This window comes from Phacochoerus africanus, chromosome 4, assembly GCF_016906955.1.
Source record: "Phacochoerus africanus isolate WHEZ1 chromosome 4, ROS_Pafr_v1, whole genome shotgun sequence".
Classification (NCBI taxonomy): domain Eukaryota; kingdom Metazoa; phylum Chordata; class Mammalia; order Artiodactyla; family Suidae; genus Phacochoerus; species Phacochoerus africanus.
Window position 1 is genome coordinate 87,090,738 of NC_062547.1, and position 20,811 is coordinate 87,111,548.

Sequence of the window (20,811 nt, forward strand, 5' to 3'; positions counted from 1 at the left end):
AAAAAAAAGACAGAAATAAAAAGAAAACAAATTTAAAATGAGTTAGTTTTTCCCACAACTGTGTCCTAATCTTTCTATCTGAGGTTGCTCATATTAATTAAACCCAGATACCAATACCATTAAGGAAATATTTAAAGAACAAGTCTTCTTCTTAAACGGAAGTTGGAAAACCTTATGAAAGTAATTGCAAGTAGAGGAGTTCCCATCATGGCTCAGCAGTTATTGACTCCGACTAGCATCCACAAGGACGCAGGTTTGATCCCTGGCCTTGCTCAAGATCTGGCGTTGCTGTGAGATGTGGTGTAGGTCGCAGATGCGGCTCAGATCCCATGTTGCTGTGGCTGTGGTGTAGGCTGGCGGCTTTAGCTCCGATTGGACCCCTAGCCTGGGAGCCTCCATATGCCTCATGGGTATGACCCTAAAAAGACAAAAGACAAAAAAACAAAACAAAACAAAACAGAGTAACTGCAAGTAGATAAACCACAATATCTTTTTTAAACTGGTGGTGGAGGTGAATAACAGGATAGCAATCACTGAGCTGATAACATAATTATCAAAAAGAAATATAGAGAAGTTCCAAAGAAGAATTTTGTACCATTTTAGTTTACTATGGAGACATGCATAATAAAACCTTCCATCTAAAACCAAGAAATATAAACAATGGCTCACATACGTACAGAACTAAGAAATGAATCGGTAGCTCTAAGTACTGAAATACTTATAATAATATAAATTTCTTCCAAGCACAGAATTCAATTGTTCGTTTAACTGGGAAGTTAAACAATGAGCACACAAAGATGAATGAGACGGTCTAGTAAAGACAGTCCCAAACATAATCACACCATATAATGGAGATACGTCCAAGGGATTATGGGGATAAAGAACAAGAACACCAAATGGAGGCAGGAAGGTTGTGGAAAGTTTCTTATAGAAAGTGACGTCTCTGATGAATCTTAAACAACTGGACTTAAGAGCTGGAAAAAGTAGGAAATATTCTTAAACAGTGACTAAAGGAAGAACAAGAGACAGAAATGAGATTTTAAAAAAAAAATTTATGTAGAGGACTAAGAGGCAGCACCAAACGACTAGACTGTAAATTTAAGACAAAGAAAACTACAGTGGAGCCCAGTGATGGACTTTGAAACAGTCGTAGTGAGCCTGGACATTGATTTTCTAAGTTAATAACAACAAAGGATAATGACTAAGAAGGATGTTACAAATTTGGGTGGTAGTTAACCTAAGAAAATGAGTTTTTACTTAAGACAAATTTTATGTAAATTTGATTAACCACTATAATTATCTAAACATTCACACTTTTTAATTCTTCCAAATTCCAGTTCCAGTCTCCCTTCTCCAAGTCGTCTTTACTAACTAATAACATTTCATTACATCTTTATGAAACTCTACATGATAATCTCTGAGCCCTACCCTACCAGAGGCTTGGTTTGTATACCTTTGTATACATCTATATCTTATGGCAATATCTTATTCCACTATAGATTGCCTTTAATTATTTGGCATATGTTTAATTTTTTCACTCAAATATATGTTACCACATCCTCTATTGTTTTCACATATTTTATGCATACAGCACACACCAGAAACACAAAATGATCTTGATAAAAGTCAGTGGAATAAATATTAACAGAAAATAATACCAAATTATTAGAGGTAATAATTATTTTATTTGACCAAAATTTTTCCACAGAGATCAAGGCAATATATGATGTTTTAATAAATATTATATTCGGAGTTCCCGTCGTGGCACAGTGGTTAACGAATCCGACTAGGAACCATGAGGTTGCGGGTTCGGTCCCTGCCCTTGCTCAGTGGGTTAAGGATCCGGTGTTGCAGTGAGCTGTGGTGTAGGTTGTAGACGCAGCTCAGATCCCGCGTTGCTGTGGCTCTGGCGTAGGCCGGTGGCTACAGCTCCGATTCGACCCCTAGCCTGGGAACCTCCATATGCTGCATGAGAGCAGCCCAAAGAAATAGCAAAAAGACAAAAAATAAATAAATAAATAAATATTATATTCTTATGGTATGGTGCTATAGTCTCAGTCAATAATAGAAAATATTTAATAAAATATCTCTGCAAAAGAACCAAGCAAGAAAGGGAACAGCAGGACCACAGATGGAAGAAAGGATAACAAAGTGAGTTGAGAGGGTAACACACTTAAGAGTCTATCCTATAATAAACACAAAAAAATCTTAATTTTCTTTAACATATGTGCATGTATAATGATAGGCTACATAAATGGTAATTCAATTTCTAATTATCTTTCAGTTATAAAATTCACAAATTATTATAGGTCTTAACAAGTTCACAAGTGAAAACTTGGATAGGGTCTCTATAACCAAAATAAAATTAAAGATTTCTAAAGAATGTTTATGGGCAGGTGGAAACACAGTCACTGGGTATATTTAGTTTAATGAAAGATGAGTTAGAAGAGCTAATAAGCTCCCCTGGTCTTTAACACTCCACATAACATGAGGGACCTTTGGTATTATTTAGAAAGTACCAACCTGTACAACTTTTGTATTGCATGGGCTGCATTCTTCCTTACGTATGGTGATAAGTCAGCGGAAGCTTCCTTAATAGCGAGCATCATTATAGGTACAATAATTGGCACTCTGATGCTTGAAAGGACTCTCAAAGCACTTGCACGAATTAGTTGATTTGGGTCCTAAAAATAGTGTAAAAATACTCATCAAAATTTCAGGTTTTCAGTATTTCCAAGACATCTTTATGATACAGTTAATAGGTGTTTATAGGGTGTGATACAACAACAGCAAAAAAAAAAAAAAAAAAAAAGCCTGCTTAATTTAAAATAAATAACCAGCATACAGAAACAGATAAGGAAAAAGACAAAAGAAAATAAATGTTTATTTCTTTGAATAATGTTTTAACAAGAAAAGTAATTGTTATAATTCTAGCTGATCACTTATTACTAAATGTGCTGAGTTTTTAAGAATTTTCATAATAATAAAATGCTGCAGGTCAGAAATTTTATCTTTAAAAAAGTCATGTCCCCTCTTTGCAAACTTTCAACAATTAGTTGAAGTAATGATGAAAAGTTCTCTGATGCATGATAATGATTATATTGAACACAAAAGAATAACAGAAACTGAAACCTACATGGTAACATCCAGCTGATTTTATAACTTATTCTTTAAGGTATTGAATAGGCACCACGAGAGGCCTTTTAACTCTTTCAAAACACTATTATGCCATTTAGTGGATTATTGCTCCACTCCTTTAAATGACACACCTTCAACTGTGCAGAAACATTGCAGCTATTTGCCTGCTCACTCTATTATTTACCTTCAGGGCTCGCTGAAAAGTACTTATGGACAAGAGAGCTAGATCCTGCTGTTCTTCAGCATATCGGACCAGATAAACATACACTAATTTCTTGATCTGTGAAAAAGAAAAAAGGCATTTAATCCTAGCTAGAGAGAAAATAAATTCAACACTTTCTATACTAAAATCCCTTAATTAAATAACTGAACCTGGTCACAGCCTAGACTGTAAAATAAAGATATTACAAGAGTTCCCACTGCAACTGGTGGTGTCTTGGGCACACTGGGATGTATCTTTGATTTCAAGCCTATCACAGTGGGTTAAGGATCCAGCACTGCCTCAGCTGCGGCTTAGGTCACAACTATGGCTTGGATCTGATTCCTGACCTGGGAATTACATATGCCGCAGGGTGGCCAAAAAAGGAAGGAAAAAAAAAAGATATTACAAGATAAGTATTAACAGAAACAGCTTGTGAAATAAGCATTTTAATAATCCCAACCATAACAGCAACATCTTATCAAGGCGTCTTTCCTCTTGAAAGGAATAAAAAGTTCCAGAGCAAAACTCCTACAAAAATATTAAAATACTAACTAAATTGCAAAAGTATTTACAAAATGAGGGCTACGTACACTAACTATACAGTATGGCAGCTTATGTTCATTCATTAATTCAAATGTTTCAGAGCCCAACTTTGATTGTATGGTAGAATTCACATTCCAATATACATTACATGATACTTCCAGCTCAGTAAGAATAAAGTGTGACAATAATAATTTAATGTAATAAAAATTCCAAAAGGCTGGACGTGTGTTCTGAAAACTGTTTCAAAGGCACCTTAATCACTGTTTCTAAAAAAATTATGATAAGCAGAAAAATTAAATGAACATTGAAATTTGAGTTGAAATTCATCAACTGCTTCCTTTTGATGTTGCTTATAGCTCATATTGCTCTTCTCAAATATCTTCAGATACCACTGCCTGATTAATCGTCTGATATATCAGCATAATGCATACCTAAAAGCTTAGAGAATGTTCAAGGTGCATGGAAAATAAGGGCAAGTATCTGGAAAGAGCTGGAATTGACGCTGAAAAGGAAAAATAGTGCTATACTGGACCATATGTTATATCATACTAACCAATCTGGACTTCTTTAAAGATGACTGCCATGGCCTCCTTTGCCTCACAGTCCAATTTCCCTTGACAGAGCAGTGAGGAGTTCTTTCACCATCCTGTTTTGCTACCTTCTAAACTCACTCCATTTGTCTACGTGTTTTTTTCAGTATAAAAACAACAAATGAAATCTAAGCAAGACAAACTCGTTAAGACTCTGTTCCAGATGAGATACTTCCACTGATACAACTAACTCTTGATTAAAACCATCTACTTTTCCCAAATAGACTAAATCAATCCATACTTGAATTAATTGTCCTGGTGAGGTTTTTTTTTTCCTTTAAAAAGAGGGCAAGATCTTACATTTACCTACTGAAACTTTCAACCACTTATATTCAACCCATCACAGCACATGCTTAATTTTAGATCTTAATCTGTAATCCAACCTATTTGCCATTCTTTACAATTACATGAGCACAAATGAAAACTTAATGAACATACTTTCTACATCTTCATCATTATCAATAGAAACGCTAAACAGGCCATTTTAAGGTGATATCAATCAATTCGTTTGTACTAAACTGACCAGGTTATAGGAGAAACTAACAAAAAGTACATTTCCAATTACTCTTCCGTGATGAGCAGATCCACAAAAATCTTAAAACAAAGTCTAAAATCCTTAACTCAGTGTTAACACAGCCTAAAATCTTTCCTGAATTTCTTCTCTAGTCAAACAGGAAGAGGCCCCAAATACAATTTGACTTTTTGTGTCCCAATCTCCACTCAGGTTTGTCATTCCACTTTCTCCTGAGTTCTACTAATGAAAATCTTTCCACAAAAGCAAAAATGAAATGATAAACGATAAAATGTCTACTAATAGAGGAACAATAAAGCAAATTACAGAGCATCCACGTATAACACTATACCATGCAGCAACTATATATAAGTGAATCTATACCTGACATTGAAAATATATCCTCTTAAATTTTTTTAAAGGTGCTAAGAGTATGTATTGTATGGTCTCACTTTTGTATTAACAAAAAACAGACACACACATATATTACATTTTGTCAACTGAAGATAAATCAATTGTAAGACGTACCTTAATTTAATGGATGACAAAGAAAAGAACAAAAAACCCTACCAGTTAAAAGTCACCCTTAGTCATTAAGATAAGTCCCAAAGGTAGAAACATTTCTTTCTTTTTAGGGCTGCACCTGCGGCATATGGATGTTCCCAGGCTAGGGGGTTGAATTAGAGAGAGCTACAGCTGCCGGCCTGCACCACAGCCACAGCAATGTGGGATCCAAGCAGAGTCTGCAACCTGCAGACTGGCCTGCAACCACAGCTCATGGCAATGCAGGATCCCTAACCCACCCAGCGAGGCCAAGGAACAAACCCACATCCGCATGGATACTAGTAAGGTTCTTAACCCACTGAGCCACAACAGGAACTCCCAACTGCAGAAACTTTAAAATGGAAAACAAATGTCTTAGAATGGACATCGTATGGTAATAGCAAATACTTACATACTGAACTATGTGTCAGGCACTGTTCTAAATGTTTTATTTACATTAATTCATTTTATATTCACAATTCAATGAACAGGTATTACGATTCCTATTATACGGGTGAAGAAACAAGCACAGAGAGGTTAAGTAATTTGACCAATATAGAAATCCATTAAATTAAGAGCCAGGATTCAAACCAAGTAAGCATGAAAGCTGAAAAAAACCTATATTCTAAAATGTGAACAGTAACTATCTCTGGGTGATGGTATTAATCAGTGACCTCCACACTTCTACATCTTTCTAAATTTTTAAAAATTTTTACAATTAACATTAATTTGTGTTCAGATAAAATACTAAAGATATTTTCACTCTGGGGTAAATCTCATCCTTCCGGCATCTGCCAACACAAAATAATAGTACTTCCTCTGATTATAAAAGTATTTTAAATTCATTCATTATAAAAAAAAATCTGAAACTGAAAATATTCTTAAGTTCCCACATTCCTAAAATGACTTCTTCTGTAGCACTGGCAACATAGAGCCAATAAAACTGTTTTCAACCTATTCAACAGACAAGAGCTCAATCAAGTTTTTTCAAGTCAACCAACCTGTGATGACCCCTTGCTTCTCAGTATTAGTCAATCAGGAACAAACTCACTCTAAACAAATATACTCACGTACCAACCAATTAAAAGCAGTCTCATCCAGAGTTCCCACTGTGGCACAACAGGACCAAGGGTGTATGGGGAGCACTGGGACACAGGTTTGATCCCTGGCCCAGAACAGTGGGTTAGGAAACCAGTGCTGCCAGTGGCAACTGTGGCTCAAATCTGACCCCTTGGCCCAGGAATTCCATATGCTGAGGGGCAGCCAAAATTAAAAAATAATAAATAAATAAATAAAAGCAGTCTCATCCAAGTGACCATGCTTCTACAGATGATATCAACCCATGAGGCCCCTAAAAGTCCATGAAACCTTCAAACGTTCACTTAGAATAAAGTGATCTCACACAAGAATACAAAAAAGGGTTGCAAAACTACGTTACACTAGTATGCAAGATGGCAACCAAATAATCCAAAACACACCCAATGTTTTAGATTATACTTAAAATATAAATTTTAAACATTCTTAAATCACAGTTTAAGAAGCAATTATCTAATTGTTTGAGGTATAAATGATTTTCTCCCCAACCAAATTTTAAAGTTCCTAAGATTACGAGAGTGTCAAAAAACAACCAACGCTTACTGATTGACTGATTTATAAAAATTTAAATATAGCAAATCTATGCAAAAGATGTATTTTAAATAAGATATCTCTCAAATCCACCTTGGAATGAACATGAGGCTATTCAGTACAGGAATCATTCCTTATTCATCCACATAGTCCCACAACCTATCGCATAGCCTGGCATATAGGAAGAGCCCAGTAGTTATCAGCTGAGTAAGACATAACAGCCCAATAATAGACTGGGGAAAAAATAAGACATTTTCCATTGGATTTCTATATCTAGGATCTAAGTTACCACCAAAAGTTAAAATTCATGAAATAGCTATCTAGGAGGGCACCAACACTCTGAGGAAACAACAGGTATTAAGAAGATTGCCTCCCAAAGTCTTTAATTTGTAGATTTTTTAAGAAAATTAATCATTTAAAATAGTCTTCCTCTTTACTAATTATATTCAGATCTCAGCCTACAGTTTTCAGGAAAATTTTCAATGAAGAATGGATTAGGGTCCAGCCACCCCCTCATCTTCTTGGGATTTATTTCTCAGCAACACTTTTATTTACCTAACTGTACAGCCAACTTTTGAAGCTGAATTATGAACTCCAGAATATATCGAGGAGTTTATATTGGCAACATTGAAATGTTCAAACCACAGCTGAGCTAGCAGGCATTGCCATAATTACTCACTATTGGAGAGGGATTTTTGTGACTGTTATAGCAAAAAGCATAACAATATTAAATCACAGAAGGTTGCAAAACACTAAATTTGTTCTAGTTCTGTTATAAGAATCAATCAATATTGACCACAAGAGGCCTGTGCACTGACTGGCTGCAGGTGTGCAGAGAAAGCCTACTTTCCCTGAAACCATTCTGTGACCAGAAATGGGAGTACTTAAAGCTCCGTGACTACACCATTCTCTGATCAGTTACTTTCATTCAATGTTACAATACTCCTTGCTGTAAAGCTAATCATAGCAGAGCCCCAGTAGGCTGGAAGAACACAGGCAGATCTGTTTAATTAGTTTATCAATACTAGTACATCAAACTTCATGAGTTATTGACTAAACCTTTGATTATTTTTGTACTATAACCACTGATGGCTTACTAGGTCACTTGTGGTATCATTTGACATCAAATGGCAAATGACCTACAGCTCAACTGTGAGTCCAAGGCAGTATGCACTTGGAAAAATGAAATTTTGTACTTAATAGCAATGAAACATCAATTCTCTAAACATAAATTTTAAGAAGTTTATGTCAGTTTTCCTACAACATTAGTGGATTAAGCATGTCTCAAAAACTAACAGGTATTTCAAGAAAAAAAAGAAATCCAAAACAAACAGATCAATAGAGAATCCCCCCTTTATCTGTAGGGGATACATTTCAAGACCCTCAGTAGATACCTGAAACTATGGATAGTACCAAATTCTATATATATTATATCTTTTCCTATACATACATCCCTATGATAAAGTTTAATTTCTAAATTAGCCATAGTATGAGATTAATAAGAATAGCTAATAATCAAATAGGACAATTTTAACAAATTTACGTGAATGTGGTCTCTCTCTCTTAAAATATCTTATTGGACTGTACCAACCCTTCTTCTTGTAGCGATGTGAGGTGATAAAATGCCTACATGAGAAGATAAAGGCGAGAAGAATGACACAGGTGTTGTGACCTAGTGTTAGGCTACCAACCCAACCATACATTGGGACTACATGGTCTGGGAGGATCATATATCACGGAAACAACAGCATGTCAGAAGAAGGATCCTCTGCTTTGGGTGATCCTGGATTACTGAGCATGACAGTGTTGAAGGTTAGATGTTAGGAGCAGAAGATGTCAATGGCTGGGGATCCCAGACAGAGTGGCAGACTTCACTACACTACTCGTAATGGTACGCAATTTAAAACTTATAAATTATTTATTTCCAGAATTTTCCATTTAATACTTTTGGAACGCAGCTCATAAGAGAAACCATGGAAAGTAAAACCACAGAAAAGGGGGGGAACTACTGTAATTTTGTTTATAGTGACATTTTTGTTACAGAACATTAGAGCATACCAGAATCCGATTGTAAAGTTCTATACTGATAACTATTTAAACATTACAAACAGCTCTGAATAAACAAATAGTACAGAACTTTCTGTTTACAACAACAAGACTGAAAGTCCAAAGGAAACTATTTACAGCATAACTTATGACAATATCTAAGGACTTACTCATTTCTACCCATATCTAAAACATTAAAAATTTATACCAATGACAATTACCTCCCAGAAGATAAAAGACAGCTAATACCAGAAGATGAGGAGGTCAAACACAATAAAGAGGAGGAGGAAGTTATCAAACAGGAAGGATGGCTCACAAGGAGAATGATCTAAGATGGCTTCTGAAGCCAAGCTACCTGGCTTTGGATTCTGACTGCCACACATTAGCTGTGTGACCTTGATCAGATAGCCTAATCTCTCTGCTCCCTCATCCTCATGTGGAAAATATGGAAAATGAAAGAAGCGACCTCACAGGGTTATTTGCAAGGATAAAATGAGTCCATATAAGACGTTAACAACCTAGCACAGACAGCATTTTGAAGTTAGTAATCCTTGTTGCTAACGAGAGACTCTATTCCTGATAACACCAAGACAAGCTCACAATTTTTCTAAGTGAAATCTTTTTTCCAGCTACTTGAACTTTCTCATACCAGAAGCCATAAAACTAATGTACACATCAAATAGAAGCTCAGATGGCATAGCCATACCACATCAAAGATAGTTTAACTGAATTTTCAACTTAGATTTATATATGGTTAACAAGCAGATAAACAGTGCTTAATAAGAACCTACTAAACCAATCATTAGTAAAATTGGCAAATACTACAAGATTACATGTTAAGTCCAGATTTCTCCCATTAATTGTAATCTTAAAGAGAAAGAATGGTTTAACAAGTTAAGTCCAATACTGGTTAATTTAACCTAGTTCTTAAATTGATAACAAGTGTACAAGTGTTTTGATTTTAATTTACCTAAGTTAGTGATATTCTCTTTATGATGGCTATTCATTTTGGCAGCTAAATTCACTTATCTGAAATATACAATGTACTTTGCTACATAACAAAAAAATTAAGTGTACCTAAAAATGTATCTAAAAAGTAGGTTTAAAGTACCTATCTTTAAAATTCTATAATATCAATTATTATAATTTAAAAAGCTAAGATGACAGGAGAATTATTCCTTGCACATACAAAAATGTATACTTTAGAAACTGCATAACATATATTTTACTATAATTTTCCAGACTTTGATTATGCAAATCAAGCTTATTTAAACTACTAATTTACCTTATATGAGGAAAGACAACTTAAACTACTAATTTACTCTATCTGAGAGACACAATATCACTGAATCTACTGCAGGGTGTTAAAATAATAGCTAAGAGTCCACATTATATCAACCTTGGTGTTTGTATAATACAATGAAGTGTGACCTGGCTAATCTTATTGCTCTACTTCAACAAAAAAGTCTATCATCATTCTCAGGTCATGATTATTTTATACACTCTATTTTTCTCGTGCTGATGCAACCTTTTTATTAGAAAATGCCTTGTTTTTCAAACTATAAATACTTAAGCAATGACTATAAAACTGCTAATGATATGTGGCTCACTTTGTATATTCTGGCTATAAAACATTATCAGATGCAATTACAGAGCTCAAATGTAAAGGTTGAAAAAGAGGAAGAGAATTTTCAGAAATGTCACCAGTTATAAATTGAAAATTTTGCATGGAAAGTAGGGAAAACTGAGACCAAAGTTTTCATTTGACTGATAACATTCCATTTATTTTAAGGTTTGAAAATAGTTACAGGGAGTTCCCATTGTAGCTCAGCAGGTTATGAACTGGGCTAGTATCCTTGCTCAGTAGGCTAGGAATCCCGTGTTGCCATGAGCTGTGTGTAGGTCACAGACGAGGCTCGGATCTGTCATTGCTCTGGCTGTGGTGTAGGCCGGCAGCTGCAACTCTGATTCAACCCCTAGCCTGGAAACTTCCATATGCTGAGGGGGCAGCCAAAAAAAGCAAAAAAAGAAAAAAAAAGTTATAAATTTTAATATAAAGCTATAATTTAGAAGTAATAACTAAGAGCTCTGATGACCCTCCTACCTTAACCAAACAGAAAAATAGTGGGGGGGAGCAGGGACTGAAACAATGGCTTTCATATGTTGGACAATAGGCAGTATATTACTATTAACCCTGAGAAAGGGGAAAAAAAAGTCAAGGTGAGCCCTTCAACTGAGGGTGAATCTACCAGGGCAAGAAGAACAACTCAAACAGAATCTAGAAGACTGAAGTCCACAGAGGCCAAGGTTCTTAGAATTTGCAGAACAGAATAACAAAGAGGAGGGAACTTAAGAGAGAGAGACAGAGAGAGAAGGGGAATGCAGTCTGAAGAGTACATTCAAACCTAAGGCTAAGCACTGCCAGGCACATAAGTGAGCTGAAAAGACCTGAGGCCAGATAAAAAAAAAACAAAAAAAAACAAAAAACAAACAAACAAACAAACCAACCACTGGAAAGAAGTAAGTAGAACAGATCCCAAAGATCACAAAAGCTAGGAACAGTTTATGTTCCCAGCAGCCAGAGAGAAAATATTTCATAAATACATGTATCACTGAGCAGGATCCTAAGAAGGGCATCACTTTACTAGTGGGATTACAGAGACTAAAAGTGTTTCTGTATCCCCTAATAAAGATTAAAAGTATGCTCTGAAAGAATCAAATGATTCCATATAACTTAACCGATTTACAAGAAAATCCAATACAATGTAAAGGAATACAACAAAATCTGGCAGCCACCAACACAAATTTCATAATGATCAGTATCTAATTAAAATTTACTACTGATATAAAAAACACTGACAACATGAATCATAACCATAAAAAAAATCAATCTATAGAAAAAGGTTTGGGGTTCCATCTCTCGTCCGGGAACTTCTGCATGATGTGGGTGCAGTCAAAAAAAAAAAAAAAAAAGATGTAAAATGATTGAAATGATAGAACTCGCAGAATGATGATCCCACAACTACTACAAATGTGCTCCACATGTCCAACAGGTAGACAAAAATATGAGTATGTTGAGGAAAGAATTGGAAGATACAAAAATGACCTAATTAAACACCTAAAAGTGAATAATATAGTAGCTAAGATAAACATATTACAGGGGATTAACAACAGCTAGACACGCAAAAGAAAAGATCAGTTCACTTGAGCATACAGCAAGAGAAACTGTCAAACTGAAGCTCAGGGAGAAAAGACTGGAGAAACAGTGAACATAGTTATCAGTGACCCGAAGAACACTATCGATTAGAATAACTGTATCTACCTGAAGTACCAGAATAAGTCAGAGAAAATGTATTTTTGAAAAACTAATGGCTGAACTGTTTCCAAATTTTAAGAAATGTATAAGCTTACAAGAAGCTCAACAAACTCCAAGCAGAATAAACATGAAGAAAAATATGTCGAGGCATACCACAACAAAGCTGGAAACCATTGTTAAAGAAAAAAATCTTAAAACCAACAAAGGAAAAAGACATACATTAAACACAGAAAAGAGAAAAAAGGATGACAAGAGACTTCTTATAAGAAATCATGTAGGCCAGAAAAAAATGTTTTTAAATACTAAAAGAAAAAGATTGTAAAAATGTAAAAATCTCCATTTTATTCAGCAAAAACGTTTTGGAATTGTATGCAAAAAAAGGTTTTTTTATTTTTACTTTATCTAATTTTTTTAGGTTTCTTTATGCACCCACGGCATATGGAGGTTCCCAAGCTAGAGGTCAAATTGGAACTACAATTGACACCCTAGGCTACAGCCACAGCAACACAGGATCCAAGCCGCACCTGCAACCTAAACAGAAGCTTGCGTCAACATGGGATCCTTAATCCAGAGTAAGGCCAGGGATCAAACCAGTGTCCTCAAGGATACTAGTTGGGTTCATTACCACTGAGCCACAATGGGAACTCCAAAAAAGACTTTTTTAACAAAACTGAGAAAATTTATCACCAGCAAAACAAGAAATGTTAAAGAAAGCCCTCTAGTCATTAAAGAAAATGATACCAAATATGAAATGTGGAGTTTCTTTCATGGCTCAGTGGAAACAAACCCAACTAGTATCCATGAGGACGCAGGTATGATCCCCGGCCCTGCTCAGTGGGTTAAGGATCCGGTGCTGCCATAAGCTGTAGTGTAGGTTGCAGTCACGGCTTGGATCTGGTGTTTGTGGCTGTGGAGTAGATTGGCAGCTACAGTTCCAACTCAATACCTAGCCTGAGAACTTCCATATACCGCAAGCACAGCTTTTTAAAAAAAAGGAGCGGGGTATCTATACAAAGGAATCAAAAGAGACAGGAAAGGTAAACACTACGAACCAATAAATTTATAAGTTTATAAATAAATTTTATTTGTTCTTCATTTAGAACAAAATTTGTTCTAAAGAACAAATAATTTTTTGGGGGGAGGGGGACTAAGTTTTAAATCTCTTTAATAGATACACAGACTTATGCTAATTTTGGAATAAAACTACTAGTAGAGTCTCCCACATAAAACTAAAAAAACCTGGACATACTACATAAAGCACTAAAAGCCCTGCCAAATGAAACAGAAGCAAACAGACTCCAAGAAGGAGTATATGCTCAAAGATGGTAAGAAAGAGAGCTGTAGAAAGCAAATTCCACATTTCCATGGCTTTCTGCTAGAGACTGGGAATGTGCTTTTCACAGCTCTGACTAAACCATGCAAACTCAGAATAGACTCAAAACAGATCAGTAAAAGACAAAAAACATGAGAACTGAAGTAGCACCTAAGCAACAGAATTTGCAACTTGCAATGAGAAGTCAAAACAGCTGCCTTGTGAAACAAAACCACCACCTATGGGAGTTCCTTGTGGCACACAGGTTAAGGATCTGGTGCTGTCACTGCAGAGGCTTGGGTAGCTGCTGTGAAGCAGGTTTGGTTCCTGGCTGAGGAACTTCCACATGCTGCAGGCATGGCCAAAAAAAAAACCACCCCAAATCAAACTAAAAAAAAACCAAAAACGCTACCTATGGAGTAAATATAAAAGAACAGTGAATCTACATAATTCAAGATTCATAATGTCAAATGATATAATGCAAATTACCCAATATATGAAAACCTTAAAAAGGCAACATATGCACACAAGAAAAGGAAACAGGCTGAGTGCAAGCCTGAGAAAAACAGGGTTCTGGAACCTAGCTGAGAGAGCTGCTATACACTTATTCTTAAGTAAAAGAAAATATGTTCTCAATAAAGAACATGGGAAATCTCAGCAAAGAAACAGGAAGGATAAAAAAAGAACAAACTGAAATTCTAAGATAAAAAAATTTCTAAAATACAATGAATGTACTTAATAATCAAATGGAGAGGACAGAAGGAGTAAGTGAACTTGAAAACAAATGAATAAAGATTATCTAACATAGAGAAAACAAGATGAAAAACTAAAAGTTTCGCACACTGTCAAAAATCAAACAACATAAAATATATGTAATTTCAATATGTAATTCCAATACCAGAAAGAGAAAAGGGCAAATCTTATCTGAAGGCCAAAATTCCCTACTTTTGATAAAAGAGAGAATTTTATAGAACTAGGATGCTTAACATTCACCAAACTCACTGAACATGAGAAGCTCATGCCAAGGTACAGCAGAGCCAAACTACTGAAAGCCATAGATAAAGAGTAAAGCAGGAAAGCATCAAGAGAAAAATTATAAATTACATAGGAGGATCAATGATCCAGTTAACAAGGACTTTACATAAGAAATTATGGAGGGCAGAAGAGTCTTTAAAGCATCTCTAAAGTGCTAAAACAAAAAGAACTCAGAGGGAGTTCCTGCCTTGGCTCAGTGGAAACGAATCTGACTAGCATCCATGAGGTTCAATCCCCGGCCTCACTCAGTGGGTTAAGGATCCAATGCTGCTGTGAGCTGTGGTGTGTGTGGTCACAGCATTGCTGTGAGCTGTGGTGTAGGCCAGCTGCTACAGCACTGATTTGACCCCTAGCCTGGGAACCTGCATATGCCACGGGTGTGGCCCTCCAAAAAATAAACAAAAAGAACTCAGAATTCCATGACCAATGAAACAATTCTTTAGGAATGAAGGTACAATGAAAACACTTTCAGAAAAAATGTAAGAGAATTCATTGCTAGCAGACCTCCATAAGAGAAAAGCCAAATCAGGAGGATAATGATACTGATGGAAATATGGATCTTTAAAATACAAAGAAATCACTGGACCTGATAAATATCTGAATAAGTGGTAAAGATTTTTTGTTTTTTTCTTTTAATTTCTTTTAAGTCATATAAATATTTAAAGGAAAAACTGTACTGTCTTATGATGCTTTTAACATATATAAATCTAGTAAATTAATAACTAAAATATAAAAGACAGGAGGGATATGGATGTACACAGGTACAAGATTTCTATATTTGTTTTTTGTTTTTGTTTTTGTCTTTTTGCCTTTTCTTGAGCCGCTCCCGTGGCATATGGAGGTTCCCAGGCTAGGGGTTGAATTGGAGCTGTAGCTGCCGGCCTACACCACAGCCACAGCAATGCAGGATCTGAGCCAAGTCTGCAACCTACACCACAGTTCACGGCAACGCCAGATCCTTAACTCACTGATCAAACCCGCAACCTCATTAACCAGTCAGATTCGTTAACCACTGTGCCACGACGGGAACTCCAAGATTTCTATACTTTATGTGAAGCGCAACATGAAATATAACCGGACTGTGCCATGACGGGAACTCCAAGATTTCTATACTTTAGGTGAAGTGCAATATGAAATATAACCGGACTGGGAAAAGGTAAGAATGAATACAGGCAACACTAAAACAATAAATAAATACATAGATAAATAAATGCAAAGAAGTACAGGTTAAAAATAGAAACAGGAAAAAAATGAGATTTCCTCAGTAAAAGGAGAAAAAGAAAGAAACAAAAAACAAAGGAGACAAATGAAAAAAAAAAAAGAAAGTATAATAGTCTACTCAAATCCAACCACGTCAATAAATACATTAAGTGTTAACAAAATAAACACTCCAATTAAAAGGCAGAAACTGACAGAATGGGTGGGAAAAAGATGGAAGTGGATGCTGTCAACAAGAGACACATAGATATGAAGACATACGCTAGGAGTAAATGAATGAGAAAAGGATATACCATACAAAGAGAGGAGAAGGCTGGAATGGCAATATTAATAACAAGAAAGCAAACAGACTTTAAGACAAAAATCATTACCAGAGGAAAAGAAGGATTTCTTGTAGGATAAAAGGGTCAATTCATAAGGAACACCTGAAAAGAGCTATGGCTTAAACAGGAATGCTTCAAAACATAAGCAAAAAATGACTAAATTAAAGGGGAAAATAAACAATTTCAAAATCAAAACTGGGAGATTTAAAACCTCTCTCTCTGCAATTGGTAGAACTAGAAAGTGGTAAGTAAAAACATCTGAATAATCTTTAGCAATATCAGCAACCACATTTACTTAAATAATATGTATTGAACATAAAATCCAATAATGGCAGAATATACATTCTCTTCAACTGCACATGGTACGCATATCAAAATAAACCAGATGATTAGTAAAAATAAATAAGTTTTCAGGAATTTTAAAAGAATGATGTTTTCTGACTAAAATGGAATTATATTATAAAGCAATAGCAACATAAGATAAAGAAATAACCCACCCACAATACCTAGAAATTAAACAACCATATTTCTAAATACACCAAAAATCAAAAAGAAAATCATATAGTAAATAAGAAAATATTTTTAACTGAATGACAATGAAAACAAAATTTGTGAAATCAACTAAAGCAATGCTTAGAGGAAAATATACAGTATTAAAGCCTTATATTAACACAAAGATTTGATCTGAGTTCCCAACTCAACATAACACAACAACAAAAACCAAATTAAGTAGAAGGATGAAATCAAAAAGAAATCAATGACATAGGAAATAGACAAGAAAAGTGATATAACCAAAAGCTATTTTTTAGAAGAAAATAATAATTGACAAGCTTCTAGATAAACTGATGAAGAGAAAAAAGGCAAAAGTTATTAATATCGGGAATAAAAAAGGAAACAGCATCTCAGAAGCTATAGACATTAGAGGATACTAAGAAATATAATTAAATTTAAGCCAATAAACTGACAGACAACCTCTATTGATAGGACATATTTCTTAAAGGAAAAAATACTAACAAGGATCCAGTAAGAAACAGAGAATCTAAATAGCCTTATGTTGGGGATCCACCAAGACTGCCTTTAGGCTTAATGACTGCCTAGAAGGACTCACAGGACTCAAAGCTGTTATACTCATGGTTATGGTTCATTACAGAAAAAAAGGATATATAGTAAAATCAGCAAAAGAAAAGGCCACAGGGTAAGGTCCAAAGGAAACCAGGCACAAGCTTCCAAGAGACTACCTGCCAGTGTAGTCACATAAGACCTGCTTATTTCCTTCAGCAGCCATGTACCAAGTGATGCCCACCAGAGAAAGACTGTCCAGGGTTTTTATTAGGGATCCATCATGTAGGCACTGTATGCCTATATATATAGTCATCACTGTATTAGATCATAACTGAAACTGCAAACCACAAGAAGGAAAGCATGTATTTACATCAAACATGTTTTTAGTATAAATTATTTGGGTAAACTGATACAGCATGGTTCAAAGCCTCAGGCATATAAAACGTTCTTATCAGACAGACCATTCCAAGAGCTCAGTTTCACCAGAGAGACAAACAAAAAAGGCCCCACTGCATAACACAGGGAACTATATCTAATCTCCTGGGACAGACCATGATGGAAAAGAACATAAAAAAGAATGTGTGTGTACATATATATATATATACACATACACACATACACACAACTGAGTCACTTTGCTGCACAACAGAAACTAATAACAACATTGTAAATCATCTATACTTTAATCTAAAAAATTATTTTAAATCAATCCTAACAGACTTTTGAAGAAACTGGCCTGCTGGTTTTAACATTTCTGCAGAAAGACAAAGTACCAACAAGGTGAAAACAGAACAACATTGGAATGCTTATACTCCTGACATTAAGATATACTATATGTAATATAAGGCAAGAATACAATAACAGAATAAAAAAAAACTAGAAGGAATCAATAGTAGTTCAGATGATAGTGGAATGAATCAGTGAACTCAGCAGTGGATGGAGATCCCTTGTGACATAAGAGCAGGCTAAGGATCTGGTATTGTCACTACTGCAATAGCCACAGTCACTGCTGTGATGCATGTTTGATCCCTGGAATGGGAACTTTCATATGCCATGAGAGTGGCCAAAAAAACAAAAGAAAGGTAGCATAGCTGAAATAACCCAAGCTGAACAGGAAAAAGAAACTGGTGATCATTATGTCATGTGCAAAAATAATGAATCACTTGGTTGTACACCTGAAACTAAAATAAATTTTTAAGTCAATCATATTTCAATTAAAATTTAAAGAGAAATTAAAAAAAAAGACATGCTATAAGGTTACAGTAAACAAGACAGTGTAGTACAGGCACAAGGATACACATAGAGATCAGCAGAACAGAGCCCAGAAACATGGTCACACTTATGTGATCAAACTTTTTTCCAAAAGTGGCAAGGTAATTCAAATGGAAAAAGACATAATCTTCTTGGAGTTCCCATCGTGGCGCAGTGGTTAATGAATCTGACTAGGAACCATGAGGTTGCGGATTCAGTCCCTGCCCCTTGCTCAGTGGGTTAACGATCCGGCGTTGCCGTGAGCTGTGGTGTAGGCTGCAGACGCGGCTCGGATCCCACGTTGCTGTGGCTCTGGCATAGGCTGGTGGCTGCAGCTCCGATTTGACCACTAGCCTGGGAACCTCCATATGCCGCGGGAGTGGCCCAAGAAATAGCAAAAAGACAAAAAAAAAGGGGGGGGGGGGAAATAGTTAAAAAAAAAAAAAAAAGACATAATCTTCTTAATAAATGGTAAAAGGACAATTGACTATCTGGGGAAAAAAAATGAATCTCGAACCTTATCTCATACCACACACAAAATTTAATTTGACCCAAAGAGCTAAAACAATCTTGAGAAAGAACAAAGCTGGAGGTATCACACTCCCTAACTTCAAACTATACCACAAAGCTAAATTCATCAAAACAGTATGGTACTGGCACAAAAACAGAAATATAGATCAGTGGAACAGGATAGAAGGCCCAGAAATAATCCTATTCACTTATGGTCAATTAAATTATGGCAAAGGAGGCACAAATACACAATGGCAAAAAGATAGTCTCTTCAATAAGAGGTGCTAGGAAAACTCTTCAGCTGAATGTAAAATAATTAAATTAGAATACTCTCTATCACCATATACAAAAATAAACTCAAAATGGATTAAAGACTTAAACATAAGACCATAAATCTACTAGAAAAAAATTTCGGCATTGCCCTTTGACATAGGTCTTAGCAATATTTTTTCGATTTATCTCCTCAGGCAAGGAGGAAAAAAAGCATAAATAAACAAATGGGACTGCATCTAATTGAAAGACTTTTGTATAGCAAAGGAAACTACCAACAAAATGAAAGGGCCACCTACTGAATGGGAGAAGATATCTGCACATGACAGATTTGCTAATGCATTAATATCCAAAATATACAAAGACTTCATACAACTCAACTAAAATAAATAAAAACAACCTGAATAAAAAGTAAGCAGAAGACCTTAACAGACATTTTTCCAAGGAGGACATACAAATAAGCAAAAGGGTACATGAGAAGATGCTCAACATACTCCTCATCAGGGAAATGTAAATCAAAACCGCAATGAGGAATTGCTATTGCGGCTCAGCAATAACAAACCCAACTAGGATCCATGAGGACATGGGTTTGATCCGTGACCCTGCTCAGTGGGTTAAGGATCCGGCATTGCCACGAGCTGTGGTATAGGTCTCAGACATGGCTCAGATCTGGTGTTGCTATGGCCGTGGGATAGGCCAGCAGCTGCAGCCCTATTGGATCCCTAGCCTAAGAACTTCCATATGCCCCAGGTGTGGCCCTAAAAAGACCAAAACAAAAAACAAACAAACAAACAAAAAAACACCACAAAGAGATATCACCTCACACCTATCAGAATGGCTAGCATCAAAAAAGCAACATGAGTTCCCCTCATGCCTCAGCGGAAATGAATCTGACTGGTATCCACGAGGACACAGGTTTGATCCCTGGCCTCGCTCAATGGGTTAAAGATCCAGTGTTGCCATGAGTTGTGGTGTAGCTTGCAGAGGTGGCTCAGATCCTGCATTACTGTGGCTGTGGTGTAGGCCAGCAGCTACAGCTCTGATTTGACCCCCTAGCCTGGGAACCTCCATATGCCATGGGTGCGGCCGTAAAAGGCCAAAAAAATAAAAAATAAAAAGACAACAAATAACAAGCATTGGTGAGGATGTGGAGAAAAGGAAACCCTTGTGCTCTGCTGATGAGATTGCAAATTAGTGTAGCCGCTACGGAAAACAGAAGGAAGGTTCCTCAAAAATTAAAAATAGAACTACCATACAATCCAGCAATTTCTCTCCTAGGTATATATCTGAAAAAAAACAAAACACAAATTTTAAA

At 35.8% G+C, this 20,811-nt stretch overlaps 1 protein-coding gene across 3 annotated transcripts in view; it reads right to left on the bottom strand.

The window, feature by feature from the left end:
• Nucleotides 1–20,811, bottom strand: part of AP3B1 (adaptor related protein complex 3 subunit beta 1) — a 256,686-nt gene that overhangs the window by 186,660 nt on the left and 49,215 nt on the right. For all 3 annotated transcript variants that reach the window (XR_007134506.1, XM_047778162.1, XM_047778163.1), the window contains exons 4-5: nucleotides 3,323–3,418; nucleotides 2,524–2,684 (exon numbers count right to left, since the gene is read on the bottom strand). Coding sequence is in view for 2 of the 3 variants with exons in the window: in XM_047778162.1 (XP_047634118.1) it covers nucleotides 2,524–2,684; nucleotides 3,323–3,418 (257 nt within the window). In the remaining variant the exon portion in view is untranslated. The remainder of the gene's footprint in view (nucleotides 1–2,523; nucleotides 2,685–3,322; nucleotides 3,419–20,811) is intronic.